This window comes from Miniopterus schreibersii (assembly GCF_964146895.1).
Source record: "Miniopterus schreibersii genome assembly, chromosome: 2".
NCBI classification, from domain to species: Eukaryota; Metazoa; Chordata; class Mammalia; order Chiroptera; family Miniopteridae; genus Miniopterus; species Miniopterus schreibersii.
This window is the reverse complement of record NC_138102.1, coordinates 130783193-130797288: the sequence shown is the minus strand read 5'-3', so window position 1 is coordinate 130797288 and position 14096 is coordinate 130783193. Positions and strand designations below refer to the sequence as shown.

Here is a 14096-nt window from a genome sequence, read left to right as displayed (position 1 = left end):
GGGTGAATGTAAGTGGTCAACTCCCATCCACTCAGAGAAAAACAGCAGGGGTATCAGTCCTGCTGAAAAACAGCATTTGATAGGATTTTCTCTGGGACATTTTCCCAGAACAGAGCTGTAGTTTTTCCAACAAAATAACTTCAGAGTTACAAGCATTCACGATACTACAGTATTTTAAAAGGTAGTATTGAAAAAAGGCAAAATGTAAATTGTGCGTATGTTATGATTATAGCTTTATAAAATTATATATAGTAATGTAAAAAATTCCATTAAGGTTACTACAATGTTGTTTGTACAGTAGCACTCACTTAAAGAGAGATTTAAACAAAAGTGTACTCAAACTCAAATTTCTTAACCATAGAGATGCCATGAAACATGGTTCTAAAATACAGACAGCTCAGCTCCAAGACCCAACAGTTTGGGAATTAATATCTGGGTATGATGCATTTCTGAGGAAGAATTTTGGAAGTGGATGGCCCTCATCCAGACAGTTAGGAGCGAATCCAGGAGGACAGGGCACAATCTTGAAATAGCTCATGTCCAGACATTTCCTACCAACATTCCAAGTTCTCTAATAGCATCTTGGGGCATTGAAAAGGGTGACAAAGGTTTAGAATAATAGTTAGTGGGGAAATCAGTGAGAAAACCAACCAGACTCATGTGAAGGGATCTTTCAAGCTGGGCAGTGGGCCAGGCAGAGTCCAGAAGCTCTAACCTGCATAATCAAGTCACTGTGGATTTATTTTATTTTATTTTGTTTTTCTGTCAGGAAACCTCTGCTGCATGGTCAAGTCATTTTGTTTTTGTTTTTGTGTTTGAGTTTTTGTTTTTTTGGTGGGTTATTTTGGTCAGGAGACCTCAGCTGCTGAGAAATAAAGAGCACAGATGGTAGATGACTAGATTGAGCCAGAGACTGAGATTTCCGGAGAAAAACTTAAGTCACAGAGGTTCAAATTGTTGCAGGAAGAGCAGGTGAATAATTGTGATAATAGCATCAAAAGAATCATGATACTATTTATCAAATGCTTACTCTGTGGCATGTCACTTTCCTGAGTACGGTGTGTGCATTAGCTCACTGAGCCTTATGACAACAATGGAGAGGTTGACTATTATTACATCCCCAGAAAACGGAGGCCCATGTCGTTTATGGTAGGGCTGGGACTGAACCCAGGCAGTGTGGCTCCAAGGGCCACTCCCTAACCACTACACATACTGCCTGTGTTTGCAAAAGTCTAGGTTGGAGAAAGATGGAAATTAATAAAGGATCAGGCTGATAGTCCAGAAAGAGAGGGAGCACTTCAGTGACTGGGAGTCTTCAGGAAGAAAATGAGGATAGGGAGGGACAGTTGATGAGGGACCTGATGGCTGGGATATTGAGGCAAGAGATGATTAAATTGAGCCAGAGATTAAGACTGAGATTTCCAGCAGTTTCTAATAGATTCCAGCAATCGTTAATGTCTAACTAGAGCGTTATGTTGAGGATTCTGAGCTGTGTCTGAACTAAGCAGGAGGATGCTGGCATCAATTAGTGATGTCTGCCATGAGCAAGGGAGAAGGGGATGGTAGGATGGGAGCATATTTTTTTTCTGGTTCTCTTCCACATCATTTCTATCCATTAGAAATGGATTATTTCTAGAATAACTGAGAGCAGAGGGAGATGACCTTAGGTCCCTTTTTCCTGTCCCTAATTCAAGCAAGCTTGGAGCAACGTGGGTTTAAGAGACACAGCTTCTATTTTTAGGAGCTTAAATCTAAGATATTAAAGCATTTAATCAACAAACACATAAAATATACATATACATGAAGTTTGGATTAAATAATAAACAAATATTGAGGATACACATGAAATAAACATGCATTTATAGCCCAAGGAAATACTTAGAAACTGTTCATGAAGGTGGTGAGGCTGTGCTGGCCACCCCACTACTGGAACTCAGTGAGCAAACGCTGCTCCCGGCCCCACGGTGCACAGGACAGCTACCTCCCCTCACCAGACAATGCCACAGGGCCAGCTGTTTCTCGCTGGGAACTCTCACATCTGTTTGAAGAGACAGTGTAATATGACATGGGAAAGACAGATGCAATTCAAAAGACCTGGGATCTACTGTTCACTCTGCTGCATGACCTGGAGTTCCCAGACCTGAACCCCAGTGTCCCCATTTATGAGAAAGTGAGGGTACTGGCTTATGAATCCTTTCCCCACTAATGCTCTGTGATTGTAGTAAGAACATTCTGAGGCTGCTGGACAGCCTTCTTTGAAAGCCATGCCCTCTGACTGATCCTTACAGGGTCCTTCTATTGGATTCTTGCTTGGCCACAGCGAACTAAAAGGAGAGGATACCAAGCTAAGTTGGGCCAATTAGATTCTTTCTCTTGGGAATTAGAAATCAGAATTGGCTGTTGCTAGCTGGATACTTTAGCAAAGATGAAACAGTCATGTACAATGAAAAGTCAGAGGAAGCTCGTACAGAGACAAATGGAACAGAAACGAGCAGCCCCGAGAGGCCAGGAACCCCAGAGAAACAGCGGGCATGAAATCAGTTCAAGCAAATTGAAATTGCTGATGTGAGTCCTTCAGGAGAGCCACCGAACATCATTCATTCATTCATTCATTCATGCATTTACACTGCTAGCTGAGAACCTCCTATATTCCACGTACTATTTTGGGGTACGTTTTTGAACAAAAGACATAAAGTCCCTGACATAATAAATTTTTCTACTGGAGAAGATAAGACAACAAATAAATACATGTACCACATAACACTGGAGCTTGAGAAGGGCCAAGAACCATAAATCTGGGCAAGGAGACAGAGAGTGGTAGACAGGGAAGGCTTCTCTAAGCAAGTAATATTTGAGCAAATTCCTGAAAGAAGTGAGCAAGTCATTTGAACATGTTGGAGAAGAGCTGCCCAGGCAGAGGAAACCCCAACTGCAGAGATTCTTTGATGGGTTGTGCTTGACATGGCAAGGGCAGCTAGCTCAGGCCCCCTTCCTCACTCCAAGTCCTGCTCGCCCTCTGAGAGATGTCACTGTGTGCGTGTCCTTCCATCACTGCATTCCCATCCCCAGGCCTCTGGTTGAATGTTTGCGTCCGCTCCACGCCACTTCGGCAGCTCACTGCTCTTGCTAATGCACACACAGTACTCAGGGAAGTGACACGCCAGAGGAAGCACTTCATAAATATTACCATGCTCATTTTGATGCTATTTCCATAACTATTCACCTGCTCTTCCTGCAACAATTTGAACTTCTGTGACTGAAGTTCTTCTGTTGAACCTTCTCCGGAAATCTCAGTCTCTGGCTCAATCTAGTCATCTACCATCTGTGCTCTTATTTCTCAGCAGCTGAGTTCTTCTGACCAAAACCACAATGACTTGACCATGCAGCTTCGAGCTTCTGGACTCTGCTTGGCCCACCACTCAGCTTGGAAAATCTCTTTCCATGAGTCTGGTTGGTTTCTCACTGATTTCCCCACTAGCTATTCTAAACCTTCGTCACTCTTTTCAACTCCCCAAGAAGCTGACTCTTTCACCCCTGCTCGACAGCTCTTACAAGGACTTCCCAGTCACAGCTAAGAGTGTATTTATAGTCTCTCATTCTTGTCAAACGCACAGGAAGAGCTCTCTACTTTCTGTCTGAGACTAGTTCTCTCTGTTATGTTCTAGATAACTTCCCCTTCATCCCTTTGGGGACCCAATTTCACCAATTATCTCTTTCCTCCATTCATTTCAGGCTTCAAACATGCTCAACTCTCTCTAATCTTAATGAAACAAAACAAATTAACACCCCTCTGAACTCTGAAACCCCCTCTATCTGTTGTCTCATTTTCCTTCATCTAAAGCTAATTTTTTTGATATTGCCAAATGTCCCCCGCGGTAAACCCAACCTTGATTGAGAACCACTGATAAAAAGATAAGGCAATATAAAACAGAGCACGGAGTATATAATTAAATGCTCTGAAGTTCTAAAAAGAGGAGCCCGTAGTGGCCTCCAGTCCCTTTTATCCACTCACTGCATTTTTCCTGCCAAACCCTCTTCTAAACACCAATTCCTTAGCAGAAAGCAAGCACAGCTTGTGTGCATCCCACCCTCCCCTCCCTCCCTCCTCAGCTCACTGCAGTCTAACCTCTGTCCCCGTTTTCTGAGACCACTCTACAATGCCTTTCTTCTTAATTGCCAAACCCAGTGGACATTTCCTGCCTTATATCACTTGAATCCTCCACAGCACCTTGACGCTATTGACCATGACTTTTGCCTTGAAACTCTTGCTTTGGCTTCCAAAATGCCACTGTTTTGGGGTTCTCCTCTCACTTCTCATGGTGGATCTTTGCTATCTCCTTCTAGCATCCTATAAGTACTAAATCTTAGTACTGCTTAGGGAGAGTGCCCTCTGCCTGGCACTCTTTCCCTAGTGGTCTCTTTATTACAAAGACTTTAAAGATTACTGACATGGAGATCCCTTCTCAGTCCTGCTCTCCAGCCTACACCTGATCTTTGGCTCCAGTGAGTATTGCCTGCAGTCCCCTGGGCACTTCCTTTTGCATTTCAGTGGCAAAACACATTCAGCAAGTCTATTCTCACCTTTCAGCAGTTCTTGCTCTTGTCTAATTGGCCATGAGCTCCTTGCAGGTATCGATCCTTTCTATTTTCTCTTTCAGTGATCTGAATACAGGACCATGCCCAGCACTCAGTAACTGGTGCTCGATAATTGTCTTTTGAATTAAGGAATGAATGTGCTTGTCCTTTTCTTCATGGTATTGGCAGTGGACTTACCTGCTCATGTCTAAAACAGAACTTTCTGTATCCTCAGATTTCCACTCAAGTCTTTTTCTCAGTTAAAGACATTAGCATGTACTCAACTGTTGACCCTCACACCTCAGGGATTGTCCATGATCTTCCCTTCTCTCATCTTCCATATCTAATCCATAAGCAGGTTCTGTTAGCCATGTACTAAATGTCACTATCTGTCACTATCTCTAGCACTAACTACCACCCTGTCAAAGCCACCATCACTCCTTACCTGTCCAACTGCCACCACCTCCTAACTGGCTTTTCTGCTTCTGCTATTGTCCCTTCTCATCTCAGAAGGATATCTCTAAAACATCATCAAGTTATCTTTCTCCTCCCCATAAAATGCTCCTTGACTTCACTGCACTTTGAATATAATCTAAATTCTTAACCAAGGCCCTTCATGGCTGAGCCCTTTGCAACCTCTCTCACCCCGTCTCTAAATCCAAATCTGATTCTCAGCCCAACTCCCTTATATACTGTAGCAAGAGCCCTTTTTTCTGTTTCTCAAACCTACCACGCTAATTCTGGTTCCCGTCTTTGACACTGGCTGCTCCTTCTGCCTGGAACAGTCTCCTTCCAGGCTCTCACATGGCTGGCTCCTTCTCAACCTTCAAATCTCTGTTCAAATGCCACCTCCTTAGAGAGTCATCCTACAGAAAGAGCTCCTCAGAGTTATTCTCTAACCCCCATTCTGCTTTATTTTCCTTAGAGCATTTATTATTGTCTTAATTTATATTTGTTAATTTAAAAATTAACTTTCTGTACAATAATATAAACTTTATTAACACAGAGATTTTCTTTTCTTTCCCATCTACTGTTGCATCTCCATTGTATGGAAAATAAATTGGCCCACAGTAAATACTCAGCAACTATTTGTAGAGATAATGCAATTTCTATGTCCAAAGGCATATCTGCACTGATTGGTAAAGGTTATTGGCTGTGTGGGCTACTATTTTACTGGGTGAAAACAATTTTCTTAAATGGAAACTGGCACCAACCTCTAAAACCCACACACATATGAGCTACTGACAAGGGCTCTCTTCATGACCAAACTGAAGTCTGGCTCCTCTGGGCCCTCTTCTTGACTAGGACTTGTCTTTGGCCTAGTTCTTAGTCTGCTGAGCCATTTTAGCAAGGCTCTTGCTAACTCAGTTTATCGAGAATCCCTCCATCCTTGAATATATAAGTAAATTTCTCATCCCTCCACCATTGATATCAAATTAGATTCCTCTGAGTAATTTTCCATCCAATGACTCCCTTGCCCTCTCCTTGTCTGCTGGCTATAGATTCCTAGCTGTCTTTACTGGTTTTGGAGTTGAGTTCAATCTCTCTTCCCTATTCCAAGTCTGGATCTCTCTTGCAACAGTCTTGAATAAAGTCTTCCTTGTCATTTTTAACAAGTGCCTGGTACAATTTCTCTTTAATACTAGAGACCAAATAGTTACCTACAGGGCTTGTCTAGATCTATTTAATGACTTTCCATTGTTCCCCTTCCAAACCTTCTTATGTTCTTTGCAGCGGGAAGGGTCAAGAGGGGCTTTTCTTGTCTGTGTGACTGAGGAATCAGGTTTCTCTAGCATATAGGAGGAAGAATAGGGCTGCATGACTTTTTTTTTATCACCTTTATAGCGGCTATTACTTATTTCTTTTGTCACATTTATTTTCAGCTGTTCTCGTGGTGACATTTTAATGAATAATACAACAACAATGATCAATTCCGAATGACATCCCAAATCTCCTAAACAAAAAACAACGTCAGGATATAAAAAATAGTTCCCCTTCTGTCACATGACCCACATAAGGCACATGCAGTCCACTCCTGGCTCTGCAGCTGACTTGTGATGATATGAACCTACCTGCAACATCGAACTCGATTTCCAGCGTGACCTTGCTCGTGATGGAAGAGTCTCGGAGGAGCTGATTGGCTTCCTCGAAGGTGCTGTCTTCCGTTGGGATTCCATTAATGGCCATCACTCTGTCTCCAATCTGTAGGACCCCACATCTGAAGGCAGAACCACACATTAGAGGTGGTAGGTAAGGTAAACGATTATCAGTCAAAGTTGGCAAATCTGCTTTGTTTGATCCTTGCAAAATGGCATGACCACGTGGTCCTGTTTTTCAATGCTGTGGGCATCACTTTTGGTCGACGACAATATCTCACACTCCTGCATCTCATGGTTACAAATGTGAGCAAGGGAATCTCAAAGTATCCCAGTGAAGTAATTAATAATTCAGCACCACAGTATTGTTCTAATCTGATCTGAATCAATATATAGCAATGATGAATGTACATTCCCCCGTGGCAGAGGAATTATTAAAGTTTGAACTTAGAGATTTTTTTAATAGCTTTTTTCCCTATTTAATTAATATACCCTTAGTCCCCGATGAACGGAAGTCTGCTAGATAAAGGCATCCGTGCTCGTTACTCTTCTCAAAACTGATCAAGAACATAAAATTTTATCGTCAGAACAGAGAGTTCATTACATCTTACGTTTCCTGCATTGAGCACCGTTCCATAATTTATTAGCTGTCCAGAGAGAGCCGGCACAGGAAATGCGGGGCCGAAAGAGAGGCCTCACCTCTCCGCCGGGCTGTCGGCTTCGATGTAGGAAATCAGCGGCGGCGAGGACAGCGTCTCCGTGGCGAACACGCTGCCCTGCAGCTGGATCCCAAACCCTGTGACAGGGTCTGCTGTCAGCACCACCTCTGTGGTTTCTGTGTGAACAACCTGGCCAGCCAAGCCCACTGTGCTGGAGGCTAAGGACACTAGAGGGACAACACAGGAGAGAATGCCGTCAGGGTGGAGCGACCAGGCATCCCAGCAGTTCCTTAGCCAGAGCGCGTCTCTGGGAGGGTCTAGCTTGGCCTTGTCGCACCAGGTTTAGCCAGAGCTGAGCAAGACGCACGAATCTCCCAGGACTAGTACTTTTCAGTCCCAGTCCAGTGCAGCCTCCTCCCCTCCATACCTCCGTGTTAGGGGCTGTGTGGGAGCTGCAGGAAGGGGACGCCTTGGGGTCAGGGTACCTGGGTTCTGGTCCTGGCTCTACCACTGAGCAACCAGGGGGGTGACCTTTGGGTGAGTCATTAACCTCTTTCCTATCTAGAAAAAGGGGGGTTGGGCTAACCGGTCTAATGTTTTCCCCGCTTTAGCCATCTGCGTCCAAGCTTTATGCCTTTTACAATCTGACCTCTGGCTTTGGAGAAATGCTCTGGCTCCCAGAGTGGTCATTGACCTTAGCCCAGCATTGGGTTGGCGTGATGGAGTCATTTAAACCCTACATTTCTCCTACTCTCAAAGCTGGTCTCTTCAGGCCTTGTTTCTTCCCATGGGGTCTCCAACTTACTCTGTCATCTCTTATTTCATTTGTTCCTCTGATACTCCTCTCAGCCCCCAGGCTCACGTCCCCGTCTCGCTCCCATCTCCAACCCACAGCACCAATGGCAGCTCCACTCCTGGAGCGTCATCTGTTCTCTCTCTCTCCATTTTTCCCGCTTCAAGAGGATGTATCATTTTGTTCATTTCCAGGCTAACTTGTATTTTTGATTCCATCCCTTTCCGCTCCTCCTGTGATTTTGTGCCATAGAACCGTTCTTGCCACTTCTTCTAACTTCCCTACACACTCCCCATGCTTTCTGACCTCTATGACTTGTACCGATTAAAAATGGCTTAAAATTTGGCTTCTCCCTTCAGCCTTTACCGAAACTACTCTCCCTGATGAGTTCCTGTTGGTTATAGCCAGCGGCCTCCCCTGCTCTAACCACTTTGCAGCAGCTGGCTTTGGGAACCATCAGTTTCTTTCTGAGACTGCTCTCTTGGCTTTGGTGAAGCTTGGTTCTTCGTTTCTTACCTTGTTAGCCCCCCAGTTCTCACGCTTCCTCTGCACTCCAAACATAGTGTTGCCCATGGTTCTGCCCCAGGCCTTTGTTACTCTCATTCTTTCCCTCATTCAGTTTCAATAAAATATGACCCCTGCATGCATCGTCTCAGATCTTCCTCTCTAGTGATGAACATCCTGACACGATGGATGCCAGCCACAACCATGTCTCATTGATGCCTCAAACTCGACATTTTAAAAATCGAGTCAGTCACCTTCTCTTTGTCGTTGCCACTACTATTTCCATGGGACCACCATGCTTATAGTCCTTCAGGCTTGAAAACTCAAAGTAAACTTTGACCCACAACTCCCCATTATCTCAAACTCAATCAGTTTTGTTGAAATCCCCCTTTCCATTCTTACTGTCGATGCCTTAATTCAGGCTTTCGTTACTTTAAAAAAGTATTTTTATTGATATTAGAGAGAGCGAGAAAGGGAGAAGAGAGAGGGAGAAACATTGATGAGAGAGAAACATCAATTGGCTGCCCCCTACACAACCCCTACTGGGGATCGAGCTGGAAACCCGGGCATGTGTCTTGGCAGGGAATCGAACCAGTGACCTCTTGGTGCATGGGAAGATGCTCAACCATGAAGCTACACCAGCCAGGCAGGCTTTCATTATTTTTTTTACTTCAATTGCTCTAATATACATGTTTCTGGGGTCTCTCATGCCCAATGTTTTCTACATATTACTGTGGATTAACTTTCTCTTCATAATGAGGCCCCAATTTATCTACTCCTCTGGAGTAGAGCTTCGTCATTGCTAGTATAGATTACTATTTAATCTTTCAACCAGTGTCCCTGCCTCTTGTCTTATGCTAACAGCCAACTCATTGCTGCCAGAGTGGCTTTCCTAATATGCAAGGGCCATCCCCCAGTATAGAATCTCTTGATGGTTCCCTATTTCCTATAGAACAACATCTTCCAATTCTAGCAGAGCACACTGAACGCTTCATGAGTTCATTTTCTCCTGTCCATCTGGTCTCACATTCTTCTACGCTCTTTTCATGTGCCATTTGCTTTCAGCCCTGTGTTCATGCCTCTGTGTCATGACACATACCGTGCCCCCTGCCCCTATGAAAGAGCCCTCATCCTGGGTTTTCAGTGTCCCCTTCCCTGCATCATCCAGGCAGAATTAGGTATTTACATTTCTATATTTCCAGATTTCTAATACATGTTCTTATTTTAGCATTTATCAGGTTTTTATTTGCCTGCCTGTCTCTTCACTTGGCACTCAGGTCTTTAAAAATCGGGACCAGATCTTTTTATCTGTGAAACCCCAGTGCCTGTAACATTCAGTGAATGCTAAATGAATGAGAAATGAATCACATCTTGTGATATCATATGCATTTTGTCTGTTTTGAAACCAACATTTCATGTAGACTCCGCTAAGTTAAGGAATGAGAATTTGGGACCCAAATTTTTCTGGGATATGGATCCTTCCAGCACTGCAGCTGACAGGGCAGAGGATCAGGTGGCGGATCGCCTGTCAAAGGAGTAAGGAAAATTGCCCTTCGTCTAAAGCAGCACCGCCACTGTTTTGTCTCAGCAGGACTAACGTCAATGCGAGTGATGTAGCCTGCAGTAGGGAAGGAAGGTGGCCTCCAACCCTAAGCTTTTCACAGGTGGTGGCCTACAATTCCAAAGTCTGATACACAGACTATTACACATTTTCTTTTTTAAAAATTAAATTTATTGACATGGGTTAATAAAATTGTATAGGTTTCAGGTGTACAATTCTACAAGACATCATCTGTATATTGTACTGTGTGTTCACCACCCCAAGCCAAGTTTCCTTCCATCACCATCTATCCCCTCATGCCCTCTTCTACCTCCTCCCACCCCCCTATTCCCTCTGGTAATCACCATACTGTTGTGTCTATGTGTTTTGTCTTTTTTTTGTTTTGTTAATCCCTTCACCTTTTTCACCCAGCCCCACCTCCCTCCCTTCTGACAGCTGTCAGTCTGTTCTCTACATCCATGAGTCTGTTTCTATTTTGTTTGTCAGTTTATTTTGTTCATTAGGCTCTCACATATTTTCTAGGGTGCTTTGTGGATGTCAGCTGTACTCTGATTGCTCTCGAGATCATTCTTTTTTATTACTGGCACAAAACCAATAGAAGATGCCATTTCCTGTTAGTAAGCATCTAGAAAGCTGCATTTCTTTCCAGTTAGCACTTACAGCGAGCAGGAACAGAATACTAGAGCATCACTTATCTGGCAGGTTACTTCTCCTTCTAAATGAAGCTTTTTTTGGACTTCAACAAAAATACTTTCTGTGAATCTTTCTATAGGTTTACATTAATACTTGTATATTTTTCCATTTGAAACCTCAATTTGGTGTAGAATTTTAGACTACTTAATTTGAATGAAAAACCATTTTTTATCTTTTAAGTCAGAGATGCCTTGATGACACAGGCTGATAGAAGGGGTGGGTACATGCCTAGGAAATACAAAGCTCTGCAGGCTGAGGTTTCTGCGGGTTGCGTTCTGGGACCTGTCAGAATATCTGCTCCAAAGGAAAGAACAAGTTGCTGCAACTTTCATCCCCTTCCCATAGTAAGAGTCAAAATACTTGATGGGCATCCTTAGATATCAGGTATCAATTTTCATGTGCCGTTTTGACCCATTAACCAGATGATCCAAAAAGATGCTCACTTGGAGTAGAGCAGCTAACAAGAGAAAAGGCTCCAGCTGCTCCCTACAGCAGTGCATGTGGCTAATCCAACCAGATGCTTTCTGATGGAAGCTAGTGATCAGTCACAGCAATAAAACTGACAACAGACTAAACCAGAAGCTATGGTTTGCAATTTTAGAAAGAGGAGAGAAAGGAAATACCAGGATATAGCAAAAGAAACAAACAAAAGTTTGAAACTTGTTGCTTCTGGGGAGCAGGACAGGAAGGGACACTGTGTTCCATTATAACCTCGTGTTACCATTTCACATTTTAACTATAAGCCTATATGTTGTTGTGATAAAAGTAAAAATTAATTTGAGCATTAAAAAAAAAGAACTTTTAAGTCAGCCGATTATCATCTCCACTAAGTAAGAATAAAAAAGAAATGGTTGATTTAATGATAATAGGAGAGACTGGGTTAGATGTAGTGAAGACCTTCTCAAAGGAGAGGCTTGCTATGTTTTTTGAACAGTTAGAGAAGATAAAAAATTCCATTCTGTAGGAGGTTTTGAACACAGCAATAAGTACTAATAAGTTCTAATTCATTGTGGGTATCATTAAATTTATAAGCTCTACCTAGAGGCAAGTTGAGGTGATAGAAATCATTAGAAACTTTAATTTAGGATAAAAAATGTATTAAACATCGGCTTTATAATTATATAAAGTTGTAATTTATCTAATAAATGCAGGATTATATTAAATCTAGGATTTTGCAGTTAATTCTGAAAGTCCTCTGATGCATTGGGATCTATTCTTTGAAACAGTCAAACTTCATTAGAAATTGCAGGTACTGATTACTCACAGGCATTAAAATCTTGAAAATTACCACCAGATATGAAAAAGATAAATTGCAGATTTAAAGATGATGAATCAGAAGGAAAAACAACCAATATGACTTGGAAGAGAAAAAGATGAGCTTGATTACCCTGCTTCATTACAGTGGTCAACCAGCAGAAGAATATAAAGGTGTAGTTTAAAAGTTGTATAATGAATTCTCTCTCTAGTAGCAAATGCTCCTGTAAGGGACTGGCTCTGGCCTGAGAGGTGCCCATTTCTACTTGCAGATGAAGACGAAGTGACCGCACTCAGCACACATGCTGTGCTCGGATGCTGCTAACTGGTGTGCGCCACGGGTGCGGCCAGGGCTCACACCTGCTCGGTCCAGCCCTTTCACATCTGCAGGGTTCTCTTCACAGCCCTTCAGGTTTGCAGGAACGACCCTGTGTTTTGATCAATTCTTGTCTTTCCTAGTCTAAGAAAGGGAGGGGAACCAAGACAGCTTTTTATCTCCTAAAGTTTAAAAATCAGCCAAATGTTTCCTTAAATTTAGAAGGCTGTGAGGTCTACTGTCAGATCTGAAAAGCATTTAAAAATACAGTGAGCAAAGGACCTCAAAGATTTATTAATGACACGGTGTTTGCATTCTTTGACCCTGTAACTTAAGACATCTCACTAAAGCGGTCCACATCTAGGGGCGACCTGCTGCGGACACAGCCCGTTGTGTGCCATGTGGCCCAGTTCAGGAGCGCAGTGGGGTGGCCAGCGGCTCCCTCCACATGGGGCTGGTGGGGACAGATCTTGAGGGACAACGGGGCGCTCCGTGCACCGTCCCTCATCAGAGCTTACCGTTAGCTGCCTTTGCCTTCCATTCCTTTCTCAGGGGGCGGTAGAAGGGATCAAAGCTGTGAGCTTTTTTCATTTTCTTCCTTTCAGCTCTTTGCAAGGTTGCCCTCCCCAGGAAGTGACGATGACAAAAGAGGCAGAGACAGCTCTGGGCTTGTGCTCCGACTCGCACTCTCGGTTGCATCTCAGGCTGACTGGGGACAGGCAGAGTCTCCACCCGGGCTCCGAGGACAGCAGGGAGCAGGCAGCCGGGGAGCTGGCCCGATGCACTGCTCGGGCATGCCACTGTCACCGGGTGGCGGTGGGGTGGGGGCGAGGGGGTTCTGGAAGGATCCCTGGCCTCCGCAGTAGGAAAAGGGGCAGTCAGGTTGTGGGGGAAAGGTCAGTAACATTCCAGAAGAGGTGACGAGGGGTTCCCTCTGTGACAGGGCTCTGCAACCCTCCCAGGGCTTTGTGACACTCCTAGAGCCCCGTGCTGGGGTTCCTCACCCTGTCCCTGTGCAGCTAACAGAACTTTCCTGTTCCGGCGCTTGTGATGTGTTGTCATAGATTTCCTGTACCTTCCCCTCTGGTCAACGGGACAGAATGTTTTCATATTTACGAGCAAAGATTTTATACTCCTCAGGCCATGCCCTTCCTTTGTACTAGAAACATATGTGAGAATTCTTTTGGTTTTCCAGGTTCTGGCCTCAACTCACCACCTACAGGGCAGAGACTTTTTATCTTATTTGTGCCTTTGCCATGATTTTCCATCCATACAAATGGCATGGTTGCTATAGAAACACAAGAATGAGAAAGGAGGCAGCAAATGGTGGCCCAGAATAAACACATAAATACAGCGGTGGCAATAAACCACGGGATAGCGAGGGGGTGATAAAACTTCTATCATCAATTAGTGGAAAAGCCCTTACATCTAATGTGACTTTTTCAAGCTGAAGGGGAAAAAAGAGCCTAATCCTCACTTTCATATGGGTGATTTTGGAATACTATCTTTTTTTTAAGGTCCTTTTAAAGTTGGAATAAAAGTTTGTAGCTTTGTGAACTTCATTGTTTGATTAAAATATAAAATACATGCTCTCCTGAGACACATAAACATCCTGGTGGGTATATATATGGTCAGCAGTGCTCCA

The 14096-nt window shown here is 43.6% G+C and overlaps 1 protein-coding gene across 6 annotated transcripts in view; it reads right to left on the bottom strand.

The window, feature by feature from the left end:
- Window positions 1-14096, bottom strand: part of GRIP1 (glutamate receptor interacting protein 1) — a 608331-nt gene that overhangs the window by 64974 nt on the left and 529261 nt on the right. For all 6 annotated transcript variants that reach the window (XM_081128668.1, XM_081128666.1, XM_081128667.1 and 3 more), the window contains 2 exons: window positions 7371-7557; window positions 6648-6793 (listed from right to left, as the gene is read on the bottom strand). In XM_081128668.1, the coding sequence (XP_080984794.1) occupies window positions 6648-6793; window positions 7371-7557 (333 nt within the window). The remainder of the gene's footprint in view (window positions 1-6647; window positions 6794-7370; window positions 7558-14096) is intronic.